This window comes from Aotus nancymaae, unplaced genomic scaffold, assembly GCF_030222135.1.
Source record: "Aotus nancymaae isolate 86718 unplaced genomic scaffold, 86718_ANA_hifiasm-v0.15.2.pri h1tg000036l, whole genome shotgun sequence".
NCBI lineage: Eukaryota > Metazoa > Chordata > Mammalia > Primates > Aotidae > Aotus > Aotus nancymaae.
In genome coordinates this window covers 78,328,047-78,355,878 of record NW_026988450.1, presented here as the reverse complement: position 1 = coordinate 78,355,878, position 27,832 = coordinate 78,328,047, and the positions used below count along the sequence as shown (strand labels likewise).

The 27,832-nt window shown below is 44.8% G+C and overlaps 1 protein-coding gene and 1 non-coding gene across 4 annotated transcripts in view; both read left to right on the top strand.

The window, feature by feature from the left end:
• Positions 1 to 26,876, top strand: part of ASAP1 (ArfGAP with SH3 domain, ankyrin repeat and PH domain 1) — a 366,160-nt gene extending 339,284 nt beyond the window's left edge. For 2 of the 3 annotated variants that reach the window (XM_064384600.1, XM_064384599.1), the window contains 5 exons: positions 534 to 603; positions 4,201 to 4,259; positions 18,342 to 18,832; positions 21,459 to 21,581; positions 24,195 to 26,876. In XM_064384600.1, the coding sequence (XP_064240670.1) occupies positions 534 to 603; positions 4,201 to 4,259; positions 18,342 to 18,832; positions 21,459 to 21,581; positions 24,195 to 24,269 (818 nt within the window). In that variant the 3' untranslated portion in view covers positions 24,270 to 26,876. The remainder of the gene's footprint in view (positions 1 to 533; positions 604 to 4,200; positions 4,260 to 18,341; positions 18,833 to 21,458; positions 21,582 to 24,194) is intronic. The other variant, XM_064384601.1, reaches the window with a different exon arrangement.
• On the top strand, positions 9,968 to 10,076 carry LOC135278138 (U6 spliceosomal RNA). Its single transcript, XR_010345695.1, has one exon. It is a non-coding gene; the product is annotated as a U6 spliceosomal RNA (small nuclear RNA).
• Positions 26,877 to 27,832: the final 956 nt, after the last annotated feature.

Genomic DNA, 27,832 nt, shown 5'->3' with positions numbered 1-27,832 from the left:
CCCACTGACCTGGACTATCCTGTGTCCAGCTGCGCTTGCTGTGAAACTCTCAATCCGGAGCATTTCAGATTGTTTGTTTTGTCGGGGTGGTACCCACTGAGCCAGATCACCTGGCTCCCTGTCTCAGCCCCCTCCCTTTTAGTTGAATGGGCAGCTCTGTCTCCCAGGCATTCCAGGCGCCAGTTGAAACGGCTGTCCAGATTTGTGTGAGTTTCTGTGTGCCAACCCGCAGCACTGGCTGAAACAGCCGTACTGGAAACTCATGGCTCTTTTTGGCCTGGGAATCTTCTGGTCTGTGGACAGTGAAAACTCGTTTGGAAATGTGATGATCACTCACCCTCTGCGTTGTTCTTGCTGGGAACTGCACTCCAGAGCTGTTCCTATTCGGCCATCTTGGCTCTTACTTCAGCTTGGGTCTTTTAAATGCCTTTCTGGAACTTGAGCAATGCCTGTCTATAGGCCAAACCCATATATCCTCATATTGCATTTCCCCATCTACAGATGCATCTTTTCACATTTGGTTTTCCTTGTAGGTAACGATGTGGGTCCATCATCTTCAAGTAAGACCACAAACAAGTTTGAGGGGCTATCCCAGCAGTCAAGGTAAGCCATCTCAGCACTTCCTTTCCCCTGTTGGATCCTTTGATGAAATGGACAGAATTCTAGAAATGAATTTTCATGGATTTCCTAGCGCTGCTCAAAGCTGTGGTCAGCTGAGGGGGGCTGGCCACGACGAGAAGCCAGACGTTCACTCTTGGCTTGCGTGTACATCTTGTGGCTGGACTGGGCACAGGTCTACAGACCGTGCTCTGAGCAGCACCGCTGTCTACCCAGTTCACAGACAGGAGCTAACCTCACTTCCCAGTGGTCACAGGGTTGTGCAATGGTCTTGAACGAAATTCCTGTCAGAATGAGTTTTTATTTTTGATACTTTAATCAAGTAACTTTGTCACTTTCCCTCTTGACTCCTTTTGCAGATTTGGGAATGAAAAGATACTCCTTAGAGAAATCTGATCACCCAGAGATTTTCAGTCATAAAAATATCACTCTTTTCAAGTTCTCTGTTTCTAAGATTTTTTTTTAGACTAGGCTGACAGCAGTGTTCTTTTCTTCCCTTTTTTCACTGAAATTGTATACTTGAGGAGATTTTTTATGGGCAGTTTTTATGCAGCCCTACCCCAAAGGGTTTTCTCTGGAGGTGCTGTCTGAGAAAAGGATAGAGAGCCACTTCCAGACCCAAACTTCAGAGAGAAAGAGTCAGATGGTGTGTGGGGGTTGCTTTCCAGAGTTTCTGAAAGATGAAAAAACAAAATCACTTGATTTTTTGAGACAGGGCTTTGCTCTTTCACCCATGCTGCAGGGCAGTGATAGAATCACAGCTTGCTGTAACCTCAATCTCCTGGGCTCAAGAGGTCCTCCTGCCTCAGCCTCCCAAGTAGCTGGAACCAGAGATGTGCACCACCATACTTGGCTGATTTTATTTTTATTTTTATTTTTTTGTAGAAATGAGGTCTCAGCTTGTTGCCCAGTCTGGTCTCAAACTTCTGGGCTCAAGCAATCCTCCCGCTTCAGCCTCCCAAAGTGCTAGGATTACAAACATGAGCTACCATATCCAGCCTTTTTTAAATACCATTATCATATGTACTCTGTAGGCCCAATTACTATTATCCTCAGTTTTGCATGTGAGAAGAGTGAGTCCCAGAGCCGTTAGGTGGTGGGCGCAGATGTCAGAGCCAGCTCTCCAGCCTGCTTGTTCTCCTGACTCCACATTCAACGCCCCTTCCTTGCCCTTGTGCCCTGCCTTTCATTCCTCACTCACCTTCCTTCAGCCCTAATTTGGGGGACCCTATAAAACTAAAGTTCTGGTCTTTGTATTCCAGAATGTGGAGAGTATCTGACAATCCAAAAGCACTCATAAAAGGTGTTTAAAGGCTGGACACAGCTCACCTGTAATCTCAGCACTTTGGGAGGCTGAAATGGGAAGATTGCTTGAGCCCAGGATTTGAGACCAGCCTGGGCAATACAGGAAGACCTTGTCTATTCTAAAAATTTAAAAAAAAAAAAAAAAATCAGCCAGTTATGGTGGCACAGGCCTGTAGTCTCAGCTATACGGGAGGCTAAGGCGAGAAGATCACCTGAGCCCAGGAAATTGAGGCTGCAGTGAGTCGTGATTGCACCTCTGTACTCCAGCTGGGGTGACAGCAAGACCCTGTACCAAACAAAAACGTTTTGGCTGAGCACAGTGGCTCCCGTCTATAATCCCACGACTTTGGGAGGCCAGAGCAGGCAGATCACTTGAGGTTAGGAGTTCAAGACCAGCCTGGCCAACATGGTGAAACCCTGTATCTACGAAAAATACAAGAATTAGCCAAACATGATGTGGCGCACCTGTAGTCCCAGCTACTCAGGAGGCTGAGGCAGGAGAATCGCTTGAACCTGGGAGGTGGAGGCTGTGGGAAGCGAGACCACACCACTGCACTGCAGCCTGGCAAACAGAGCAGGACTTAATCTCAAAAAAAAAAAAAGGTTTTAAACAAAATCAAGCTGATTGTGAACTAGAACTTTTGGCAACTCATTAAGCTTGTTTGGGTTTTTTTTTGAGATGGAGTCTCTTTCACCCAGGCTGGAATGCAGTGGCATGATCTCAGCTCACTGCAACCTCCGTCTCCCAGGTTCAAGCGATTCTCCTGCCTCAGCCTCCCATTAGCTGGAACTACAGGTGCATGCTGCCATGTATGGCTAACTTTTTGTGTTTTTAGCACAGATGGAGTTTCACCATGTTGGCCAGACTAGTCTAGAACTCCTGACGTCACTCAGATGATTCGCCTGCCTCGGCCTCCCAAAGGGCTGGGATTACAGGCGTGAGCCACTGGCATCCAGCCAACTCATTAAGTTTTCAGTCTCCTTCCTCACTGCACATAGTGCCACCAACAGAAGGGTCCTGTGTTCATTTCTAATAGGAATAAGCCCAGGTTCTGCAACACCACATAGGAGCTTGTGCAAAAGAAGTGTCTGAGCCTCTAGGCTTTGGCCTTGATAGCATGGCCAGGAATGACCATTGCCCACACACCAGTCATGGGCAGCTGGGCCTGCCTAGGAAGATGCTGAGGCATAGCACAAGAAAAATACACCCCAAAAATGTCAGAAGCAAAGCCCTCTCACGTTTACTGTTCTTGTTTAGAGGCAGCTTTATCTCAGCAAGATCCCCCAGTTGCCCAGAGGCAGGAGGATTTCAAGTGAGCTGAGGAAAGAGCAATGAAGAGGTTGGCCAAGAGCCAGGACAGAAGGGAGCACACACATTTCATCTTCTTTCTTTGACTCCTGTTTGTTTTGTTGGTTGGTTTGGCTTTTACTTTTCTTTTAAATGCAGTTAGGATAGAAAGAAGCAGCAGCAGCCAAACTCAGGACATCAGGGCACGGAGAGACGAGATAATAAAGGGGTTCTTGGCAGGTGAGGCTCAGGCACTCAGCTACTGCTGCTTCTCAGGCATTCAGGCCTCCTGGCGTCCTCTCAGAATGCCGAAGCTTCAAAACCTCTTGTTGAAGAGAAATAGTGGCTTCCACCTGATGCAGACCACTGACAGCCTGGGATCTCAGTTGCAGAAGTTAACGTTTGATGATTCAGACAACTTAGTGTGGACCTGTATTCCAGGGACTTGGGCCTTTGTCGCCCTCATTTACCTGTCCTCCAAAAGGAGGGCAAGGCCAAGGAAAGCCTGGAGGCCCAAGGACCAAGCTCTTTGCTTTGCTATAGTGGAGGAAGTGAGGACTCTGGAGGCCAGCAGAGCTAGGGCTGAATTTCCACTTCCACCTCTGACCCGTGTGGGACCTTCTGCCAGCCACCAGCACCTTCATTCCCTTCCATTACCTTGTCTGGAAACACAGAGCTGTTTTGTGGGATCATGTGGGATGAGTTACGTCTGTGGACTACATTGGGGTCACCACTTAGAGTGTGCCAGGTCCCTTCATAAATGCTTTGAAATGGAGGAGTTGGGCTTTATCATTAAGAGGGAATTTTTTTCACCCTTTTACTGTGCCGCCTCAGCCAGGCAAACTGAAATATGGAAAATAGACTATAATCTTTGGTTAAAGAAATTTTGAAAGCATTCTTGATGATTATGTAAATGCCTTGAATTTCCTTGAATCACTAATGATATTCTAGCACTTTTAGATCCTAAATGATTCTTATTTGTTAATTAGCACCAGTTCTGCAAAGACTGCCCTTGGCCCAAGAGTTCTTCCTAAACTACCTCAGAAAGGTAAGATCTATCTTTTTCACATTCACATGTAATTAAAATGTCACTAACCTCTCCAAGGGGCCAGGGCCCAAGGTTTTAATCTCCCTTGTTCACTGATCCATCCCAAATGCTTAGAGCAGCACCTGGGATACAGTGGATGCCTAGTAAATACTCGTTAAATGACAAAAGGTATTTATAAATTCATATTTTTTCATTAACAAAGCACCATACTTTGGCAGAATATATAATACTTTTGTAGAAGATATATTATTATAATCCCCAGGTACCATTTTTTCTCCCCTTGTAAACATAATCAGAGAGACCTTGGAACCAACACTAGCTCTACCACTTAGTAGCTGTGTAGCCTTGGCTGGGTGACATAGTAGCTTCACTCAACCTGAAATTCCTCATATGTAAAATGGAGGAAATAATACTTACTTCGTGAGGTTTTGTAAGGACAAAATGAAGTCATGCTTCAGAAAGTCCCTAGCAAGTGGGTGGCAAAGGAATCCTTCCCTGGGATAGCATCTGTTGTGCAGAGTAGAGATACCCATGCTTTCCAAAGTACAAGAAAGCAGTGTCTATAAATGCTGCTTTTTTGCCACGCTAAGACACAGCTCTTTGACCAAGTCTTCTTTAATGCTAATAAGCTTTTCATTTGTAAAACCAAAATTTCAGTCTTATTACAACACAAGTGATAGTTCTGCCTTTTGTTTTGTTTTGTTACCATACTTTACCTTTAGAGTTGCAAAATACCTCTAAGAGCGTCTACATCATTCCCTCCTTATATAAGCCTGCAAGGCCAGCAGGGCCCACCTTGGATACAGATGGGAACTCAGAGGAGCTCAGGACCTGCTCCTTGAATTTTCAGTGCCAGCAGCAAGACTTGTGACCCCAGTCCAGTGCTCTGTTGCCTAGTTTTAGCAGAAGTCAAACTGGGGGTTAGTACTGGGAAGCTGAAATTCACCACTCTCTCGAGTTCTTCAGTGAAGTAACACACTTTGAAGAGCACTGGCTAGTCAGGCCAGGCTCCTGTTCAGTAAGATGAGGGGATTCCCAAATGACTGCTGATTCACTCTTCATAGAACATATGCAAGACTTCCTTGGGTTTGCTGAGTCTTTATCTAGGATTGGTTTTTGCTGCCTTTTATTTTTAAAATCTGCCCAAAGGGCTCTTTTAATCTCAAAGGAGTTTGAGACAAGCTTCCCAGGCATGTACCCCCATCGACAATGTGCCCAGATTCCATCCCAGATCTCTCACGCATCACCCCTGCTGCTCCAGCTTGCTTCCTTTAGCACCAGACCCCAGCACTTCTTAGTGCCTGTGGGGCTTCACCGTGGTTGCTGCCAGCTCTTCCCTATGTTCATCCCCTCCATGTCCTCCCTTGCCTCAAAGCATGGTGTCAGTCCATCACCAGAGTCACTCCCTGATGTGCTCCCTCAGCTCCTGCCCCTCCTGTTCTGAGTTCTGCCACTCTATTGACTTCTGAGAGGCACAGTCAGGGTGGCGGTCTGGTTCTCCACATGACTGCTGACCTTACATGGTCATCTGGGGCTGCCCAGCAGTCCCGACACCACTACCTTTCAGCCCACTCCCTGGAAATCTCTCCTCTCCTTAGGAGCTCCTTGTTTCTGCTCTTTATTGAGTCAGCACAGGAGTCCACCCCTATTATCACCTGCCAGGCATAGTGGCCATAGTCCTAAGGTAGACTCTGTACCCTGTCACCCGCTTGGGGACAGACTCCAGCACATGTCCCTCCCTCTTTTGCACTGCTGTTCCCTTCCATCTGACCTGCCCTATCAGGGCAGGCCTGCTGTCAGTACCCTTCAAGACCTGTGTCCCTCCCACCACCACCCCCTTGCACCCATGCTCTCTCTCTGTCTCTGTGTGTGTGTATGTGTGTTTACTATTTGAAATTTCCCATAATGAACATATACAGAAATACAAAAAAAGACACAGAATAGGGTCCTGCAGCCTCCTCCTCCACACCCACTTACTTATCACCCATTATAGCACTTACCAGCTTGTACCTGATCTTGTTTCATCTTGTTTTTTACCCAGCCACTCTCAGTAATTCTGTAGGAAATCCCAGCCAATTTTATACATATGCAGTTCTCTTATTACATCAAACAATTTCATCATGTCTAAAAAATCAGAAATTTCTTAGTATCATCAAATACCAAGTGTTACATATCCAGCTGTCTCACAACTCCCTTTTTTTCTTTAAGAAATTGTTTACATTTGAATAAGGATTAAAATAAGGTCCACATATCAGAGTTGATCGATGTCTCTAAGTGTCTTAGGCTAAAGTTTTCCCTGCATCTCTCTCTTTTTATTTGTTGAAGAAACTGGGCTATTTGTCCTATAGATTTCTCCAGTCTGGATTCCATCCTCACATGTTTGTTCATTTAACATGTTCCTCTATCTGCCATATTTCCTATTAATTGGAAGTTGATTCCAGAAACTGATCAGATAGATTCAGGCTTTGGCAAAACCGCTTCATAGGTGGTAGTGTGTTCTATCACAAGGTGTACACCATCGCGTTGCCTCTGTATGTGAAGTTCGCAGCTGTTAATGCTCAGAGACAAGATTTCATGCATCCATCCTCTCATCCCATCCCTCTGCAAGCCGACAGACTGGTAGTTAAGCTTCAGCCCTGTCTCGCTTGGCCGTCTGCAGCTTTCGGCACAGTTACTGCTTCTCTTCTGCCTGGAATGCTATGCACTTGTCTTCTGGACACCCCCTCTCCACTCTCGCTGCACTGTCAGTTCCTTCCTGACCCTTAGCTGCTTTCTCGTCTCCTCAGCTCCTGCATGTTGGGCACCACAGGCCGTACTCATGGACTGCTTCTGTTCTGCATCTTCCCTTATTCCTTAAGTCATCCAAACAGTCCCACAGCTTTATACACATCCAGAAAGCTCCACATTCTATCTCCTGCCAAAGTATCCATCCATAATCCAAATTCACCAACAACAGCCTATTTCATTTGCCACTTGATGCCTGTGGGGAAAATTCTCTGTTTTTCCTCTGCTCTCACATCACAACAATCAACACAGAAGACTTCTGTGACAAATGTGAGAGGATTTTTCCCCATACACCAAGCAACAGATACCAGCTGGGTGTCTTCTGATTCAGTTCCAACACTGTCCACCTGGAGATAGTGGCAGTCCCACTGGGTGAAAGCTCAGTCTCCAAAACTGTCCCCCACCACAAACACATACCAGTTGCAAGTCCAGGCCTTCAGAACTTCTGACTGACTGGCTTCAAATTGAGGTTCCTACGACTCACTCTTTGAGTTCATTTAATTTGCTGGAGCAGCTCACATAACTCAGGGAAACACATTTACCAGTTTATTATAAAGGATATTGCAAAGGATACAGATAAATATGTAGGGCAAGGTATGGGGGAATGGGTACTGTATTAGTCTGTTTTCATGCTGCTGATAAAGACATACCTGAGGCTGGGTAGTTTATAAAGAAAAAGGTATAATGGACTCACAGTTCCACGTGGCCAGGGAGGCCTCACAAACATGGCAGAAGACGAAAGGCATGTCTTACATTGCAGCAGGCAAGAGAAAAATGAGAGCCAGGTGAAAGGGGAGACCCCTTATAAAACCATCTGATCTCATGAGACTTACTCACTACCATGAGAACAGTATGGCGGAAACCGCCCCCATGATTCAATTATCTCCCATTGAGTCCCTCCCACAATGTGTGGAAATTATGGGAGCTACAATTCAAGATGAAATTTGGGTGGGGACACAGCCAAGCCATGTAGGTGCAGGGCTTCCAAGCTCTCCCTGGAAACTCCAGGAGCCTCCACATGGTCAGCTCTCCAGAAGCTCACTGAACCCTGTCCTCTTGACTTTTTATGAAAGCTTCATGATGTTAGCATTCCTTCCCCCAGGGTATAGGTTAGGACCCTCTCATGGAAGGGGTATAAGACCCACAATTGGATTAGAGTCCTGCCTTGGGATAGGCGATAAGAGGGCAAAAGAAGGTCAGAGGCCTGCCTGTGAGGCCTGGCATACCCAACATTATAACAGAAGACTGTAACAAGGGCTATAAGCCAGGAACCATGGATGAAAACTAACACATAACACCACAGCCCTGCTTGCTGGTTTTCTGCTATGGATCCTTTATATCAAAGATATATATATACACAGTCACGAATAATTAGTCCAGTCCATCATAGTGTATGAATGTCTCCCAGGATGATGAGGACATTCTAGTTTGTAGGCTTTCTTTCAGTATTGTCCACAAGCAGGAGTGGCCTTGGGAAATACACAGCTTCATCCTCTCAAGCGAATCACTGAGCTAAGAGGCAATGTTATCTCTTGCCCTGAGACTCTTTTGAGTTGTTAATGTAACATTGAATTTTCCTAAATTAATAACCCACTTATTTGTTTACTCTCAGCTACTATTTCTCCATCTCTCCATTAATCTCCAAACTCTTTTGAAGGGACGTTAGAATTGCCACTGTGCTGGTCTAGATTACAGGCAGCAATACAAGTCTAGCAAGTAGTTCCTTCTCAGTCCACTGCCATTCAGATAGGGTGAGGTTACATAGGTGCAGAACTAATGAGCAATTTTTACCACCAGCCATATTCACTGATAGCCCCAATTTTGCTAGAAGTGGTGAAGGCACATCTCACCCACATGCACTCATTAATTTTAACATAAGGTTTAATAACATGGTTACAGTTTTTTACTTAGCATTCCTGCTAAATATTTTTTAAAAGTTGGGCTCAGTGGCTCATACCAGTAATCCAAGCTCTGTGGGAGGGTGAGAGGATGGATTGAAGTCAGGAGTTAGAGACCAACCTGGGCAATACAGTGACATCCCATATCTAAAAAACAAAAATCATCTTTGCTGTCCCAACACTTGTAGTTGCAACTCTGGTCCTAGAATCACTGCATCAGATAGGGGAGAAAAAGTAAGTTGTTTTTTTTTCTGAGATTTGGGGAAGAAAGAAACTCTGCTCAAGAGTGCCTCCTCCTTGCATTCCTCAGGTAGCATGATACTCTATAAACCGTTTCCATTTATTGTGGAACTCTTCTGGGTACTGCCATCCCCATTAGAATGTTCTCAGACATCACCTGAGACAGCATGAGTATTTCAGGTGTCATAACAATAACTTCAATTAACATTTCATAGCAAGGTAGTAAATGCCCCTTAAGTGGAAATTCTCTATTCCAAAGTCCCAGTAGTTGTTGCTGGGCACAGCCAATTAATAGTGCTTGGAGAGCAGATGTACATGCCATCTATTTTATAGTACCAGACAGGGGAAACATTCTCCAGTGTGCTACTGTGTTCATTACCATGATACAGTCAGATAAAAGAGATGCAGTCACTTCACATGAAGTGTGTTCAAATATATCAACTTTCTTCATCCTATCAACCCTTACATTTTTATATTCTGGTTTCAGGAACTTCTTCACCTCAGACCATTTTACTCTCTCTTGTGCAAGAAGCTTTGGGTCTGCAGGCAAGGGTTGAACCAAAGGACCCTGGACCTTTTGTTAATCTTTATTTTCATTAGTCTGCCCCACTTTTGCCCCAGGCAATTTCAGATCATACGGTTCATTATCATCTCTACCTTCCAACTTTTAAAATTTCTTCAAACTGGGAGAAATACAGTAAACTGGTTAGGCCCCTTTGACATTGGGAGAGCAGAGGGGCTCCCTTTGGTCTACCCACCTTTCAATCATGTATTAAGACCTTTGTTGTGCTCACTTCAGCAACACATATACTAAAATTGGAACCATACAGAGAAGATTAGCATGGCCCCTACTCACAGATTACACGTGATTTTTTAACAACAGCAAAAAGACCTTTGCTTTGTGGTGGCTTATGCCTGTAATCCCAGCACTTTGGGAGGCCAAGGCAGGCTGATTGTTTGAGCTCAGGAGTTTGAGGCCAGCCTGGGCAGCGTGGCAAAAACCTGTCTCTTCATAAAATACAAAATATTAGCCAGGTGTGGTGGCTCATGCCATAGTCCAGCTGCTCAGGAGGCTGAAGTGGGAGGATTACATGAGCATGAGGCAGAGGTTGTAGTGAACCGAGATCACGCCACTGCCCTCCAGCCTGGGTGACAGAGCGAGACCCTGCCTCAAAAAACAAAGACCTTTGTTTTAACTGTATCAATTTCCATTTTATTCATTCCATTTCTTAATAACCATCTAAAGATTTCCACCCTGCTGGGATGAATCCCATGACTCTCTCCTTTCTTTTTCTTCTTAGTTTTATCCCATAAGTGTTTTCTTTCTTCACCTTATTTGTTAATAACCATCTAAAAATTTCCACCTTCTATCAACTGAAACAATTGTGAAAAAAAAAAAATTTCCACCTTCTTGGAAGGTGTCCTTTAGCTCTCCCTTTTGCCTTTCCCTGTTCTCTTGTTAGTTAACCTAATATTTTTATTAGCATCTGTAAGACTCATGAAGGGAAGCTGAGGCCGTAAATTTGATAAAGCTTCTCCAACTGAGCTCAAGTTCAGTTCTGTAGGAATAATATCACATGGGGTGCCCATGTAGAAGGGGCCCTCTGGCCCTCTGAACCACAGCATTTGCCATGACCTGGGTAGCAGGCATATTCAGCATGTGAATAGCCCCGTCATCATAAAACCAGTCCCATATGCATACAGAGCATATCAGCTGCTGCATCTGGGGTGTCCCACTTGGCTTTTATAGGTGGAATTAGACAGTGCCCCTTCTCAGGGTAAGCAGACCTTACAGTGGCTTTATCTGTTCCACCAGGCTGGCAGTTACCTCAAGAATAGCCTCCTGTGTGTCTGGATCATACATACCCATCTGCAGTTGTTCAATAGTGAACTGTGGGTCCCATCAATCCAAACATGTACTTCCACTCTCTGGCATTTAAAACCAAAGATACTGCCCCTAAATTAGTGACTCTCATAATCCGTTTTAGTAAAGGTTCCTCAGGAAGCTGATGATACTGATCTACAGAATGAAACTGTTCCTTCACACTGTACCCTCTAGTTTCCCTGGTTACTTGGTTTTGCCCCTCCTTCATACTGACTACCTTCTTGGTAACCACAAGTCTCAGAGGTACTTTCTGTTGTTCCTGCATAATTTTCTCCTTTGTGGGTAACTTTAAGGCTAGTGGCTTGAGCTCAGGCAGGCCCACATTTGAGCTTAGTCCAGCCTCAAGTCCTGACCCAGCACCCTCTTTTATTTTAGCTATTATAGACAACAATAACTAAAGGATTAAATATTTTACTTTTTTCTTAGTTTACATTTACTTATTTATGCATCCAGTGCACTAATTCCTGGGGAGTCAGATCCATCTCTGAATTCCACTGGTAACTTTTGCCTTTAGTAACTGATCTCAGCACAGCTGTGGCTTCATACCCTGGGTAACCACATGGCCACATAGGAATCAAAGATTCCTGATCCCTCACCCTTTTATCCTTTCTCTTCTTAAACCACGTTTCTGTGAGTCAGAGCCGTTCCAACAAATCCTGCTTCACTGATACCAAATATGTGGTAATATGGCTCCCAGCAGACTGATTTTTATGTAACTATTAATATAAACCTTGATGATCAGATGCTCGGAAAGATCTTTGGGCATAAAGGACAAACATGCCGCAGTGTGCTATGTACACTCTTACCACCCTTCCTTTTGTGAATGGAAAGCTAGTAAGCAGAATAGGGGGAAACAGTGGGTTCTTCATGGGATTAAAACTGTGGGGCTGGGCACGGTGGCTCACACCTGTAATCCAGGCATTTTCGGAGGCCCAAGCTGGAGGATCACCTGAGTCTAGAAGTTCGAGACCAGCCTGGGCAACATGGTGAAACCTTGTCTCTACAGAAATTTGAAAAAATAGCAGAGTGTGGTGGTATGCACCTGTGGTCCCACCTACATGGGAAGCTGAGGTGGGAGGATCTTTTGAGTCCAAAAGGTTGAGGTAGTAGTGAGCCATGTTTGACAAGGAACACTGTGGGAGGCCTACTCATCTGACTCTAGTATGGGGCACCCAGCATTTCTGGGTGCAAAACATGTATCCTAACTATACTCAGGACGTTCGTATACAGTGCAGCAACATGCATGTTGAATTAAACGACACTGACCCACGACACAGGAAAGGGCCTTACAGAAGATAGGTACAGGTGTGGGTATCCTGGGATAAGCTGAGTTTGCTTTTAATAAGGAGCAGAATTCAGAGGAAAATGCAGATTAGAGGGAGTTCTCTTTCAGGAGGAAAGCAAAAAGATAGGAGTCAGCCTGAAAAGATAAGGAGGCTTTGGCAGAGTGAGCCAGGCAGACTCAAGAAACAGTGCTGAAGAATGCTAAGACACAGCTTTGGGAAATGGCCTGTACCCAAACCCAAAAGGACCGAAGTGGCCGTGGGGCAGTGGCCCTCAGGCTTGGCTGCTGAGGCTCAGGGGCACACCTGCGGGACTCTTAGAGCCCTCTGAACTTAGAAGTTCTCTGAGGGCACTTGCAGTTTTCATCATTGTAAGGCATGAACTATGGGCGTGCATTTACTATGACTGCCCTTGCCTCTAGAATAGGGCTAAGTATAACATATTCTACAGTGCAGTTGGTAGGTATGGGGACTATTCTAAACACCTCTCAAATGATGAATGGATGGATGAACGAACGAATGAATGAATGAAATAGGCCAGATATTGTGGCTCAAGCCTATAATCCTAGGAGTTTGGGAGGCTGAAGCAGGAAGATCACCTGAGTCCAGAAGTTCAAGATTAGCCTGGGCAATGAAGTGAGACCCTGTCTCTATTTATTAATTAGTAAAATAAACACCACCCATGTCCTGCCTGCAGGAGGCAGATGGACTGTGCTATAGCTAATAGCACCCAGTGGAAACCAGTCTCAGTACAAGCCTGTGAGATGAGACAGGGTGATTGGCTCTGCCCCTAATTAACTTCGAATCCAGAAATGACTGAGTCATGGCCATTGTAACACCTGTCCTTAATAACATTTGGTATATGGGCAAGGGAAAATTTTATTGGAAAGGCAAAGGAAATACCTCTGTCATTCTTACTAATCTATTCTGTAATGAAGCTAAATTGTACCATGATTGTACCACAGTATAGTGTAATACTGGTGGCGTTGGTAACGTTCAGCTTCCTCATGTAAATAAGCCTGTAATAATACTGATACTGATGATCAGATGTATTGGGAGGTTGAGTTGAAGCCCCCTCAAGATGTAAACCTGTGGAAAATGACTGGCCTAAGAAGGAACTGTATCTCACTATCCATCAGCTGATCTCTGTGCTAAATAGCTCTGCACAAGTTTATCATAAGGTGCAATAGCAGTAGATCAAGGTGGGAAAGAACAGTGAGTCTAGTACACGATTATGAAAGTGTAGGACTTCGTGGAACAAATTAGTTATTTCTTTAAATATACCCCTACCCACACTTGCTTCTCCGGATATTAGGTGGATTTGATTGGCGGCATTGCTATATCTGTTTTATAAATGCTACAACAGATGTTCTGATAGATATAATTGCTTTGGTATAAGGGATCTGTGGTTGAAAACCAAGGAGTGGCCTATGGTGTTATAAGATATACGTATATATTTGGAGCTATCGATATAATATGTATTGGTGTCTGTCCACAGTTCCTGGTTCATAATGTCCACATCCCTTGTTAGTCTTTTGTTGTAATGCTAAATATCTTAGGCCTCAGGAAACATCTCTACTGCCCTTCTATTTCCTGTGCCCCAAGCTGGACTTTAATCTTTTCCATCTTTCAGATTGTGGGTTTGAGATCCTTCCCTGAGAAAGTCCTACCCTGTACCCTGGGGGAAGGAATGCTGACATCATGAAGCCTCCATAAAAACCCAAGAAACTGGTTTCAGGGATCTTCTAGAAAGCTAAACCTGTGGAGGCCAACAGGAAAGTGAAGAACTCATCCATGTGCCAGGAGGCTGGGACACCCCCAACTCCACAGGTTCAGAAGCTCCTGCGCTCAGGACCCTTCCAGACCTTGCCCTGTGTATCTGTTCATCTGGATGTTTATCCTTTAAAATACCCTTCTTAGGGCCTGGAGCTGTGACCCTGAGAAGGCTCACACCTGTAATCTCAGCACTTAGGGAGGCCAAGGCGGGTAGATCACTTGAGCCCAGGAGTTGGAGACCAGCTAGTCAACATAATGAGACCTTTTATCTACAAATAATAATAAAAACAAAAATAGCTGGGCATGGTGGCACAGGCCTGTAGTCCCAGCTGCTTGGGAATCTGAGATGGGAGGATCACTTGAGCCTGGGAGGTCGAGGCTGCAGTGAGCCATGATTGTCCCACTACACTCAAGCCTGGACAGTATAGTAAGACCCCATCTCAAAATATATATATATACACATATATGCATACATACACACACATTTCTTAGTAAACTGATAAACATAGGTAAGTGTTTCTGAGTTCTGTGAGCCACTCTAGCAAATCAGTCAAACCCAGAGGGAGTTGTTGGAACCCCAGTTGAAGCCAACTGGTGAGAAATTCCAGAGGCCTGGGCTTGCAACTGGGCAGGAAGGTGGGAACAGTCTGGGGGACTGAACCTTAAGCTGTAGGATCTAACACTGTCTCCAGGTAGACGGTGTCAGAATTGGATTGGAGGACGCCTGGCTGGTGTACGCTGCTTAGTGGTGGGGTGAGACCCCCACACATTTGGTCACAGAAGTTTTCTTCTGTGCTGATGATCATTGTGGTGTGAAAGTGGAGGAAAAAGCACAGTTAGAGGAGTAGGTTTTTCCCCACACAATGTCTCACAGGCTTCTCAACTTAAAACTGGAATACGGACTCCCGACTCTACTCCGACTGTTCCTCCTTCAGTCTCCCCGTCTGATAATGCAGTGTCATTCTTCCAGGCGTTCAGGCCTTAAAGCCTAAGAGAGGTGCTTCACTCTTCCGTTTCTCTCACACACCATATCCTGTGCTTGCACAAATACTGTTTCGTCCCCCTTCCACATCTATTTAAAACCCAAGCACTTATCATCATCTCCACCGTTGTCACCAGGATCAAGTGACCATTGTCTCTTGTGTGGACAGTTGGAGCCTCCTACTCTGTCTGCCTGGAGCCTCCTAACCTGGCCCTGCAGTCTGTTCTCAACAGAACAGTAGAGCCATCCACATTCAGTCACATAACTCCTCTGTCCTGAGCCATCCAGTAGTTCTTCTCCCAACCCCCACCAAATATCACAAGCCTCCTGCACATTTTTGACACATTCTTGTCATATCAGAGTGGCCTTCCCTGACCACACCCTCTTTGGTGGTCACTCTCCTCCTCCCCACCCACCCAGCACTCTTTTCTCCCTTCCCCTGCTTACCTGCCATCACCCTCTGGTAACTCCATGTTTACTTGTCTCTCTTGCGGAATGTGAGCTCCCAGCAGGCAGGGGCCTAGTCGTTTCCATCTGCTGTGTCCCAAGTGCGTGAAATGGTACTGGGCACAGCACATGCCCAGCAAGTAGGGGTGGGATGGTACCCCTTTTTCTGTAAGTCTGAACTCTCCTCAGGCTAGGAATCGACCATCCCTTACTCACTTTGTGACTTGGGAGGCTCCACAGCCTCCCTCAGTATCTTCACTTAGAAGATGGGGATGATGGTGATATCCATGTCAGGGGGCTGTTAGGAAGATGAAGCTACATCATGCAGCAGGACTCAGGATGGCTGACCTCCTCTCCTTCCCTTCCCTGTGGTCCCATCTCTCTCCTGCCCAGAGTTGGGTCACCTGGGCCACTGTACACTAAGGCCCTGGCCAGCCTTGTATCTTCCCCTCAAGGGTCTCAGGCTGGTGCCAGCAGTCACATTGTCACACCAAAGCCAAGAATGCAGAGAGGATGTGGCACAGGGTCAAGATACCTGAAACTGTGCAGAGATGGCCCTGCATATCTCTACTAAAAAATTAAAAATTAGCTGAGTGCGGTGGTGCATGCCTGTGGTCCTAGCTACTAAGGAGACTGAGGCAGGAAGATCACTTGGAGCCTGGGAGGTAAGCCCTGATTGCACCACTGTACTCCAGCCTCAGTAACAAAGGGAGACCCTGTCTGAAAAAAAAAAAGAAAAGAAAGAAAAACTACCTGAAGTGTTACCACCCAAGACAACCGATGATTTAGTGTGCATCTTTCATCTTTTTCTTCTCTGCTCTTTTTTAAAGTTTCTGTTTAAGCTAATAATTTTTATTGGCTACGTTTTGTCATCATTTGTTTGTTTGTTGTGAGACAGAGTCTAACTCTGTCACCCAGGCTGGAGTGCAATGGCATCATCATAGTTCACTGCAGCCTCGGACTCGTGGGCTCCAGTGATCCTCCAGTCTTAGTCTCCCAAGTAGCTAGGACTACAGGTGTGTACCACCACACCCAGCTATTTTTTATTTATTGTCCATACAATCCCCTACATTCAGATGGGTGGTATTTTTTCATTATAAACAGTACTGTGCCAAACATTCTTAGCACAGACATCTTGGTGTATGACTTCGATCACTGTTTAAGAATAAATTCCTAGAATCGGAGCTGCAGGTGAAGGGGCTGGGGTATTTTGAGGATTTTTGATGCCTGGCACTTACAGTTTCTCTTGCCCCATAAGTGTGACTCACAGCCAAGACCTTTCCAGCCCCATCGTCTGAGGGATTCCCCCTTGCTTCTTCCCTCATGACTGCCTGGCTCAGATTGTTACTTAGCCAATTTCAGGCTTCCAAGAGAGGAACGAAATTGATGTAATTTAACTTTTAGAGCCAAGCCACCTCAACTGAAGCTTAGGGACCAGCCCCTGAGAACAGTGTCCCTTGATTTTGACTTTTTTAGAGATATGGCTAGACAGGTCATGTGCAGAAACAGCCCCAGTACAGTCTGTGACATTTACAAAGTGAGATTTATCTGTTTCTTCTTCTACTTTAAGAATGTCTTTCTGAGTACATTTTATTTTTAAGCTCAAATTCCTAGTGTGAGTCACTTAGTGTGCCTTAGTCAGCTGTTCCTCCCTGAGTGCATGCTATGTGCTCAGCCCCTGTGCTAGGATCCACAGTTACAAAAATGAGTAGAATAGGAATGTGGGCCTCAAAAAACTGTAACAGTGATGGTAATCCTACTCCTACATAATGCTTACAGCCTGCCAGGGCCTGTCAGTAAATTATTTGCATATATTAACCCATGTAATCTGCATGCCAACCCTTTGAGGTAGGGTTTTAAGAGATGAGTTAAGTTGCAGCACAGAAAGGTTGTGTAATTTGCCCAAGGTCACTCAACTGTTAAGTGGTGGAGCTAGAATTGGAGACATATCCATAGTTTTCTAAGTACCAAGAGCTGTACAAAGAGCTATGGGATCTGGGCAACAAATTGATGCATTTCCTAAGTTGTGCGTACTATGCAGCCATTAAACAGAATAAAAAACTGATTTGGAATTCTCCTAAACATATTAAATGGGAGAAAAACAAAGTTTCAGACAATTTATGTATCCCTTGTGTGGTTTTTAAGAGGCATAGCACATGCATATGTATCCGAAATGTAGCAGGTTAAGAGACAGGGGCACAGAGTGAGAGGAGAAGCCTTTTGCTTCTTATGTTATGTACTGCATGAATCGTGTAAAATGGGGAGAAATAATAAATTGTGATATAGCTATAGAATGGAATAGAATGCACCATTCAGAATTATATACCACTAATAAATAATTTTTAGTAACATGGCAAATACTGTTGCTAAAATGATACTAGATAAAATCAGATAAAAGTTGTATCTATAGATAATACATAGAAAATTTTAAAGAAACTATAGAAACTAATTTCAAATGGCTACATTCAGGTGTTAGGCTTAAGAACTCTATACTTTCTGATTCTCTGCAATCTGTTTCTATTATATTTATTTTTTAATTCTGGATGAATGTAGACATTCTTTTCTTACATATTGAAGCATGAAATCATGCATCGTAATGCATTCCAGGCTTTCAACCTTTGTCTCTGTAAAAACTGGCAGCCTGGGTGGGCCTGGCTCCTGAGTTCTTCCATTTCAAGTGCTCACTGTAGGTCAGTTCCCTTCATGATGATTGTGCCTCTTTTAGGTGACTGACAGGAAAGCAGCCCTTCCCACCAATGACCTCCCTCTCTTTGATTGCTTCCACAGTGGCACTAAGGAAAACAGATCATCTCTCCCTAGACAAAGCCAACATCCCACCTGAAATCTTTCAGAAATCATCACAGTTGGCAGAGTTGCCACAAAAGCCACCACCTGGAGACCTGCCCCCGAAGCCCACAGAACTGGCCCCCAAGCCCCAAGTTGGAGACTTGCCACCTAAGCCAGGAGAACTGCCCCCCAAACCACAGCTGGGGGACCTGCCACCCAAACCCCAGCTCTCAGACTTACCTCCCAAACCACAGATGAAGGACCTGCCCCCCAAACCACAGCTGGGAGACCTGCTAGCAAAATCCCAGACTGGAGATGTCTCACCCAAGGCTCAGCAACCCTCTGAGGTCACACCGAAGTCACACCCATTGGATCTGTCCCCAAATGTGCAGTCCAGAGATGCCATCCAAAAGCAAGCATCTGAAGATTCCAATGACCTCACGCCTACTCTGCCAGAGACACCCGTACCACTGCCCAGAAAAATCAATACGGTGGGTGGGACCAATGTCCAGGCCCTTAGGAACCCTGTGCTGCGCTTTGCAAGCTGGTGGGAGGGCGAGTGCTCCAGCTTACACAAGAAAAAGTGAGAGCCTGCTCACCTGATCCTTGTGTGCTCTGGTTGAAACATGATGGTGGATTGGAGCCTTTGGGTTACAAACTCGGGCTTTGGGCTCCAGCAGACAAGCTTCAAGACCTGGCTTCAGTGCCTAACATAACTGCACAACCTTGGCAAGTTACTTTCTCTGAGCCTTAGTTTCTTCACATACAAAAAGGAGCTAATATAATATCTGAGCTCATAGGTGATTAAATACAGTGACAGATGAGCAACACTTGGCTGGCACCTAGACAACTCAGCAAGTAGTCACTGTTACCTAGGAACACTAAGGGTGAAACTTTTCCTTTTTTGAGGGTTACGTGGTGGAGCTAGAATTGGAGACATGTCCAATTTCCCTCTCAGGAGTCTGGGTATTGTCTTTTTTTTTTTTTTGAGATGGTCTCACTCTTGCCCAGGCTGGAGTGCAGTGGTGCAATCACAGCTCAGTGCAGCCTCAACCTCCTGGGCTCAGGTGATACTCCTACCTCAGCCTCCTGAATAGCTGGGACCACAGATGGGCATCACACACCAGGCTTTTTTTTATATTTTTGGTAGAGACAGGGTTTCTCCATGTTGCCCAGGCTGGTCTTGAACTCCTGGGCTCAAGCAGTCCTCCCACCGTGGCCTCTCAAAGTTCTGGGATTACAGGCTTGAGCCACTGCACCTGGCTCCCTGAGTATCTGCTAAGTCAGACCTTCTCACTGCATCTTCCTAAAGGAATTGGAGGTAAAGCTCTTGATATAATAGAATAGCATAGAATTTTGTAGAAATCCCATATGCTGTCATTTTCCTGAAATGTTTCCTACTCTGTATTAATTTTATTTTAATATAAGTGATTTTATCCCTCACATTCTTTGTGGAAACGTGGTGCTCCAGGAAGATGTCACATGCTTTTTATCCGGAACATAACTGCCCTCCCACCAGGCCACCAGCTCCCCAGGAGGAGGAGCACAGTCAACAGAGAAACCAAAAGTTCTCCCATTGCATATGGCAGCTCTACCCTCCTCACATTCTGTTACAAAAATGTTACAGTACCCAACATTTTGGGAAGAGACCAGTGGATCGCTTGAGGCCAGGTGTTCAAGGCTGCTGTGATCACACCACTACACTCCGGCCAGGGTGACAGAGCAAGACCTTGTCTCAAAAAAATTAAAATGGGGCTGGGTGCAGTGGCTCACATCTGTAATTTCAGCACTTTGGGAGGCCAAAGTGGGAGGATTCCTTGAGCCCAGGATGCATGACCAGCCTAGGCAACATACGAAGAACCCGTCTCTATAAAAGATAAAAATTAATTAGCCAGGCATGGTGGCACATGCCTGGAATCCCAGCTACCTGGGAGGCTGAGGCAGGAAGATTGCTTGAGCCCTGGAAGTTGAGGCTGCAGTGAGCTGTGATCACACCACTGCCCTCCAGCCTGGGCAACAGAGTGAAACCTCATCTCAAAAAATAAATAAGTAAAATGTTAGAATAAAAGTGTATCTTACCAATACTTCAGAAAAAATATTACTCATTTTGTGCATGGTGGATACTTCTGCTATTCAAAAGGAACCTCTCCCATGACTCCCAGACACCACTGATGCAAAGTTGTCATTTCACGCTACATACTCTATAGTTTTATTGTCTTATTTAATCTCTGTTATAAATTAACACACTACAGGCCTTCTCAGTTGCTCACGTACTCCCAGGCTTCTCTGACCCACCCACACAGGCCCACAGGCCCGGAAGGGAACTCAAAAAGCAGCTGGACTATCAGAGTGATTAAAGGAGAACCAGGGAACACAGAGGAAGAATCATTCCACCCAAAACATTTAGAGAGACCAGCTTGCTGTTTTTTTAAATTGCTTATTAGCCAGGTGCAAAACAAACCAAAAAACCCATCATTTAGAAGGTGATACCTCTATTTTCACTTTTCTGTTTGCAAAGAACTGGAAGTCCAACAAATAAACACTGAAGTCAAAATTGATCAAAAATTAAAACTGTTTTAGGAACTGCACAGAATCCTCCTAGCCCCAGGCCGATACTGCTGTGTTTAACCAGCATGTACTGACTTGCTGTTTTGCATGAGGGGACTGAGAAATTTGTTTATGCTGCACATTCAGTATGCAGAAACTGCACGTTTTGCTTTACGTCATGTTTCCTAAAAACATTTTTAGATTCTGCTATCATTCTGCAAGCTGATGTTGTTAGGTGTTGTGGGTACAGAGTGCTTCATGGTTTTTGGTGAGGCTGAATTTTCATCCCTGGACCCATCTGGTGAAAATAACTTGATGATGTCCAATCACCAATGCAGAGCCTATGCCTACCGTGATGCTGGGGGAAGAGGAAGGACCTGTGGTTCCTTAAGAGCACGCAGCATGCTGGGTGCTTGGCAGGCATTCTTCTCCCCACCCTTCAAGGGTGAGGAAATCAAGGTTCAGTGAGGTTAAGTTATTTACCCAAGGTCAACCATTTTACAAAGAACCACTACTATTTTTTTCCATTCAGTCCATTATTTCCATTGAAACCCAGTTTCTTTCTTTAAGGGGAAAAATAAAGTGAGGCGAGTGAAGACCATTTATGACTGCCAGGCAGACAACGACGACGAGCTCACATTCATCGAGGGAGAAGTGATTATCGTCACAGGGGAAGAGGACCAGGAGTGGTGGGTACGTATGAATATCTGTCCACTTCATCTGTGCATTCATACAGGTGCCTGGGTAAACACCACATTGGAGCCTGCAGGCAGTGCAGTAAAAGAGCGCCCTTTTGAGTTCTGTACCTAGCGTAAAAAAAAAACAGCTCCCTCGAGCACAAGGAACCTGTCAGCTGCATCACTCACCCAACAGCCATTGCATTTGGTGTCTTTTCTGTGTCACACACTATTACATGCTAGAAAAGCAGCCTTGGGGTTTTGAAGACAGGTCAAGAGAATTAACATTTGTGTGTACTTTACCCATGGTATCATGTACCCTTGTGAGTTGTAGGTGTTTCCTGATTTTTCAGATACAAAACTAAAGCTGAAGAAAGTTGGACATGTTGCCTGTGTCCCTCAGCCAGTAAGCAGGCAAAGTCAAGATTCCGGATGGGCTCTGACCCCAGAGCCTGTATGCTTTGCTCACCATTCCACACTGTCCCCAGGCCGGGAATCAGAAGGCCTGAGTTCCTGCTCAGGCTCAGCAGTTGACAAGCCCTCAGGCTCAATTCTTAATCCAGTCTGTAGTTCTCTCTTTGTCAAGTGGGCCATGATACCTTCTTCATGTAATTTTAGGAAAAGATTAAATGAAAATATCTATGAAAACTCCTTTTACATGAAAACCTGCAGCCTAGGCATCAGGAGGGAAAGACATCAGCATCCTCAGAGGCCCTGCTAGGTACCCAGGCTATAAGTGACCTGCAAGGGCAATCCACACAGCTATTGATTTTCCAGTTGCCAGGGAGTAAGTCTCCTGATGGGAACTGCCAGGCCTAGGTACAGTGAACCAGCCACCTGTTCTGCTTTCCTTGTTGATCATTTTCTGACATCAGTGTGAAAATTCCCCTGCCTTGGCAGCCTGAGCCCTCTCCTGCCAAGAGGGACTCAGTTCTGTCTGCCAGGAAGGGACCTGAGGTTCACAGCTGAGCCAGCAGTACCTAAGAATGCCCAGAAATACATGTGTGTATACATGTGTGCACACACACATGTGCATAGACACACATTCACCTTTGACTTTTCTTCCTTCAGGCCTAGACAATGACCTTAAATTCTTAATCACAGCTGCAGGGATTTTGTTTGGACTCAACCGGAGCAATTTTGCTCTCCAGGGACATTTATAATATCTGGAAACATTGATTGTCAGGACCTAGGAAGGAAGGCGGTTGCTACCAACACCTAGTGGGTAGAAGCCAGGGATGCCAGTAAACATCCTGCAGTGCTCAGGGAGCCCCCACAAGCAAGGATGCCAGCAGCACCAAGGTGAGAAACCCTGGACTGAAGCAATCAACCTGGGGGCAGCCAAGGGGTATCTCCAGCCTCTGTCAGTAGACTGGGGCCTGCCCCTGGCATAGAGCCTGTCAGAGAGCCCACTTGGTCTCATGACGAGGAGATGGGCTCTGAAGCCCTTCCAGTGAATCAGTTACTAGCTCCGTGGCCCTTGGACAAAGCATATACTTCTGTAAGCCTGTTTCCTCTGAAAAATGAGACATGATTAATCCTTCCTCACAAGGATGTTGAGGAACTCACTTCATAATCATTTAATATTATTATAATCAAGCAGTGATCATGTTCTTTGCGAAGAAACTGATGACTGCAGCAGAGACTGTTGAGGAGAGTAGGAAGTTGTCATTGGTATCCCTAGCATCATTCCTAGGGACCTGATATGTGCCACCATTACGTGCCTAGCCAGACAAAGGTAGTGCCACACACACATCCTGTGATATGAAATTCACAAAGACCTCCCACATGCATGATGCCAACTAAGACCGCATGCGGTAGGTGAGCAGGCCTTCAGGAGAGCTGAGCAGGCCTGGTTAATGCTGTTCCACTCTTAAAACCACCCTCCTCCCTATCAATTTGGTATTTGAAGCCAGTGTGCACCATTTTGTTTTTTCTGTTGAAGGCTCATTGCATGATTCTCTTTAGTGCAATTAAACTGATCTAATTGAGGTAGTTAAAAAAACTATCATGGGTATCTGTGGCTTACAAGTTAATGCAACAAACAGTAAAATTGCCATTGGCCACCATCAGTCTCAAACTTTCACAGTATTCTTCCTCCATGGTAACTGGAAAACAATGATAGTACATAGCAGCCTTTTCATGTGCTTTTTTTTCTTCCTTAAATGTATCACACAAGCCTGGGAAGAAGGGATTTTTTTTTAGCCCCACTTTACAGAGAAGAGGCTTAGCAAGGTTTGTCTGAGGTCACCCAGCTGTAAAGGCAGCCAGGCCCCCTGGTTCAGAGCAAGGACTCTAGAGTCCCATGCCTGTGGGAGAGCATGCCACCTCTCTGGGCTACTGTCCCATCATCTGTAAAATGAAGATTGTAAACTGTAAGAAAAATCCACCTCGAGGTTGCTGTGTGGGTGCAGCAAGATCCAGGTAGGATGCTGGGTATATTGGAAATTCTGTCGTTTGCTATTTCCTTATGTCATTTATGACCATTAAGCTCTCTGTAGTCCACTAAAGGGTGGGAAGAAGAGTAAGCCTGGGATTCCACCCCATGTCTGTGGGCAGACTGGACTGGGCTTGTCATGGGGCCACTGCCTGCTGCCTCCATCCTGACCACTCTCTTTTCTCCCTGCAGATTGGGCACATCGAAGGACAGCCTGAAAGGAAGGGGGTCTTTCCAGTGTCCTTTGTTCATATCCTATCCGACTAGCAAAAAGCAGAACCTTATAATTGTCCACATCCTTCATGCAAGACTGCTGCCTCCATGTAACCCTGGGCACAGTGTGTATATAGCTGCTGTTACAGAGTAAGAAACTCATGGAAGGGCCACCTCAGGAGGGAGGATATAGTGTGTATTGTAAATATCCTGTGGTCTTCCGCCGTTGCCAGTATGAGGGTAGCCTCGGACCCAGTGCACCTTACTGGTTTGCCAAAGCCATCCTTGGCATCTAGCACTTACATCTCTCTATGCTGTTTTACAAGCAAGCAAACAAAAATAGGAGTATAGGAACTGCTGGCTTTGCAAATAGAAGTGGTCTCCAGCAACTGTTGAAAGGCATAGAATTGACTCTCTGTTCCTAACAATGCAGTATTCTCAATTATGTTACTGAAAATGCAACATTAGCAAAGAGGTGGGTTCTGTTTTCCAGGTGAAACTTTTAGCTCCATGACAGACCAGCCTGTAGTTATTTGTGTACACAGTTTACAGCTACAAAAACCTACTTTGGTATTTATTACAGAAAAGTGCTCAGTTAAATATAAGTGTTACTCCTTCAGCAAAATATTCACTGACCCAAAACTCTTTGTGGCATTTTACAATGCACACAGCCTCATGCAAGTTTAGACAAATGGATTTATACTGTCTTATGAGTGCCCGCCCCGATATATTACCTCATTATGCAAAAGTAACATATCTTTCATGACTTTTTTGACAAAAGTTTAAAATACATATGAAGTTCAACTTTCAGGAACCAAGGACTGCCAGAAAATATTAGCCTCTACATTATGCATGCATTTAGAAGCTTACCTGAAATCTGCCTTTTATAAAGGAATAGTATGGATAAGTGGAACTGTACATTTTTTAAACTTGATTGCCATTAAAGCAGAAATTATAAGGTTGCAACAATATTTGTTTCTAATCATTGGCTTTCTCAAGAGTATGGATGGACATACTGTGTTATAAATGCACATCCCTCAGATATGTTGAAACATCCATTGCATCCATTTTTAATTATTATTTTCTTAGTTTTGTTCTTGGACAAATTTAAACTTTTGAGATTACTCAAGATGAAGAATTTAAAAGTCAACCCTTCACAGTTTCCCTGCTGTAGAATCCAGGTGCTGAAACCAAACATTTCTTTTCCCATGCTCTTTGTTAAACCCCAGTTATAATAAGTTGTCCAGTCTTAAGCTCTGTCCACCTTCAAGTCAATTCATAACCAAGTTTCAAAGGCTGCCGTGAATTGCACTGTGAAAAGCACTGTCCCCCTCTCAGTTTTCTTTTCACCCCAGCCATGTTTATCAGATCCTTATGAACATTGTATTTCAGTCTTTTACATCAATCTGAATTTTGGAGAAGAATACAATAGTTGTACTCCACAGTCAGTGGAACTGTTCCCTGAGTCCGAGGCTCATGTGTCATTCTGGCACTACATTTGCTTAAATTGCTATTTTGGCAACAGCACAGAAAACTAATATTTTTAAGCAGAGAATCTTGGCAATGAGTGAGAGATGTTAATTTCACAGAAGCACAACTCCCAACCCAACCCTTAGGAAAAGCCCTCTTTGATTGTTACAGTGCTCAGTGAATATTAATTTAGTTCTGCTTAAGTGGTTGCTATACAGACTTTGAATAGCCACTTAATAAATAAACCTTGCATGACAAACCTGCAAAATATTTTATCAGCTGTTATTGGAAAGTGATTTTAAGCAATTGCTTCCTCAGTGTCAGGGCACATGGGAATTTCCATACCAAACTGAGAGTGTGAGGAACCAGTTGACATGCTGGGGTGTGACTGGCGGCTTTAGCGGCCTCAGTACTGAAGCCACACTGGTATCAAGACAAAAGTCAGCATCTGAGGTTGCTCAGTGTCCCAGTCATTCATGTACACATTTTAACTTGCATTAAAGAGCTATTCATTTTTGTGGCCTAGACTCTTTTCACTAATCTCAAAATAAACTGGTTTTTAAAAAAAAAAAAAAAAAAAAAAAAAGCAGCATGTCTAAAATTACATGGAGTTAGTGTCTATTCTTTTTCCCCGTTTGCAGCAACTTACACTGCATTTTTAATATTTTTTTTTCTAGTTTTTTTGTTCGGTTTTGTTTTCCATCAGGAATTTGAGTTCTCTCTAACCCAGCTTACTGTGGGACGTAGGAAAACTTGGTAGAAATACCTTTGATGATCTTGTTGAGTTTAAGTCTGATCTTGATCTTAAACTCAGCAAGCCACTATCTGCAATTTTGTACATTATATAGTATTTTGGAGATATGGAACCTTATGAAAAAAATAGCAAATTAGTTATTTTTCCTCCAGAGGGGAAAGTTATGTTCTGCAAATAGTGTGTGTCTTATTTTACTGTTGAACAGCAATTGCTATTTATTTTTTTATTGCCTAGAACTTCAACATGTTGTATAGGAATCCTGTAGTGCCACTAGTTAAATGCCGAATTCTCATCCGGATGTTACCACCAAATATCAGTACACTTGTCGTTTCACATGTGTTTAATGTGACAGTTTTTCAGTACTGTATGTGTTAATTTCTACTTTTTTTAATATTTAAAATTGCTTTTAAATAAACATATTCTCAGTTGATCCCAAACATCTGAAATCAGGCCATTTTGTGAATTGTTCACTACCCTGCTGACAGGAGAGAATCAAGTCTTCATCTGGCTTTGGGCATTTAGATAACACAGGTCACTCCAACCTGTATCAGAGCTCACTGTGGATACATACAAATACGTAGCACTTGCCCCAACTTACAAACTGCAGGCCTTCGGCCCCTTCCTGTCCTACCTCCACCAGGTCCGCTTCTGCACCTGTCAATGTGAACAGGGCAGGAAGAAGGTGGAGGGGCACAAAACCTACGTGTTGCCATGTGGACAGCACATAGACTGAGCGTCGTGTGTTTGCTTCTGTCATGGCTAGTGCTGCCACACAGTGGAGCAGACCTGGCCCAGTCAGTCTGCCTGCATTACCCCGCTGAATCTTCCACAAGCCCAGGAGAGGCATGAAGCCCTCAGCTTTACAGAGCTTACAAGTGAGGCTCGGAGACATTCATTCACACACAAGAGATGTGTGGCTTGTAAAACTAAGGCAGGAGTGCACTCAGGTGGTTCTGGCTCCAAGGCTATCCTCGGGATTCCCACCAGGCAGAAGACACTCTGTTATGCAGTTCTAGCCGCAGAGGACCACAGCAGTGGGAAGCAGGCCAAAACTGCGGCATGGAGGATCCTGAAGTGCTGGTCTCGGTATTTCCTTCTGTTGTCATTCATGAAAGTTGGTAAACATGGCTAGGCATGATGGCTCATGCCTGTGTTCCCAACACTTTGGGAGGCCGAGGCAGGCGGATCACCTGAGGTCAGGAGTTTGAGACCAGCCTGGCCAACATGGTGAAACCCCATCTCTACTAAAAATACAAAAATTAGCTGGGTGTGGTGACTCACACCTGTAATCCCAGCTGCTTGTGAAGCTGAGGTGGGAGAATCGCTTGAATCTGGGAGGCAGAGGCTGCAGCGAGCCAAGATTATGACCACTGCACTCCAGCCTAGATGACAA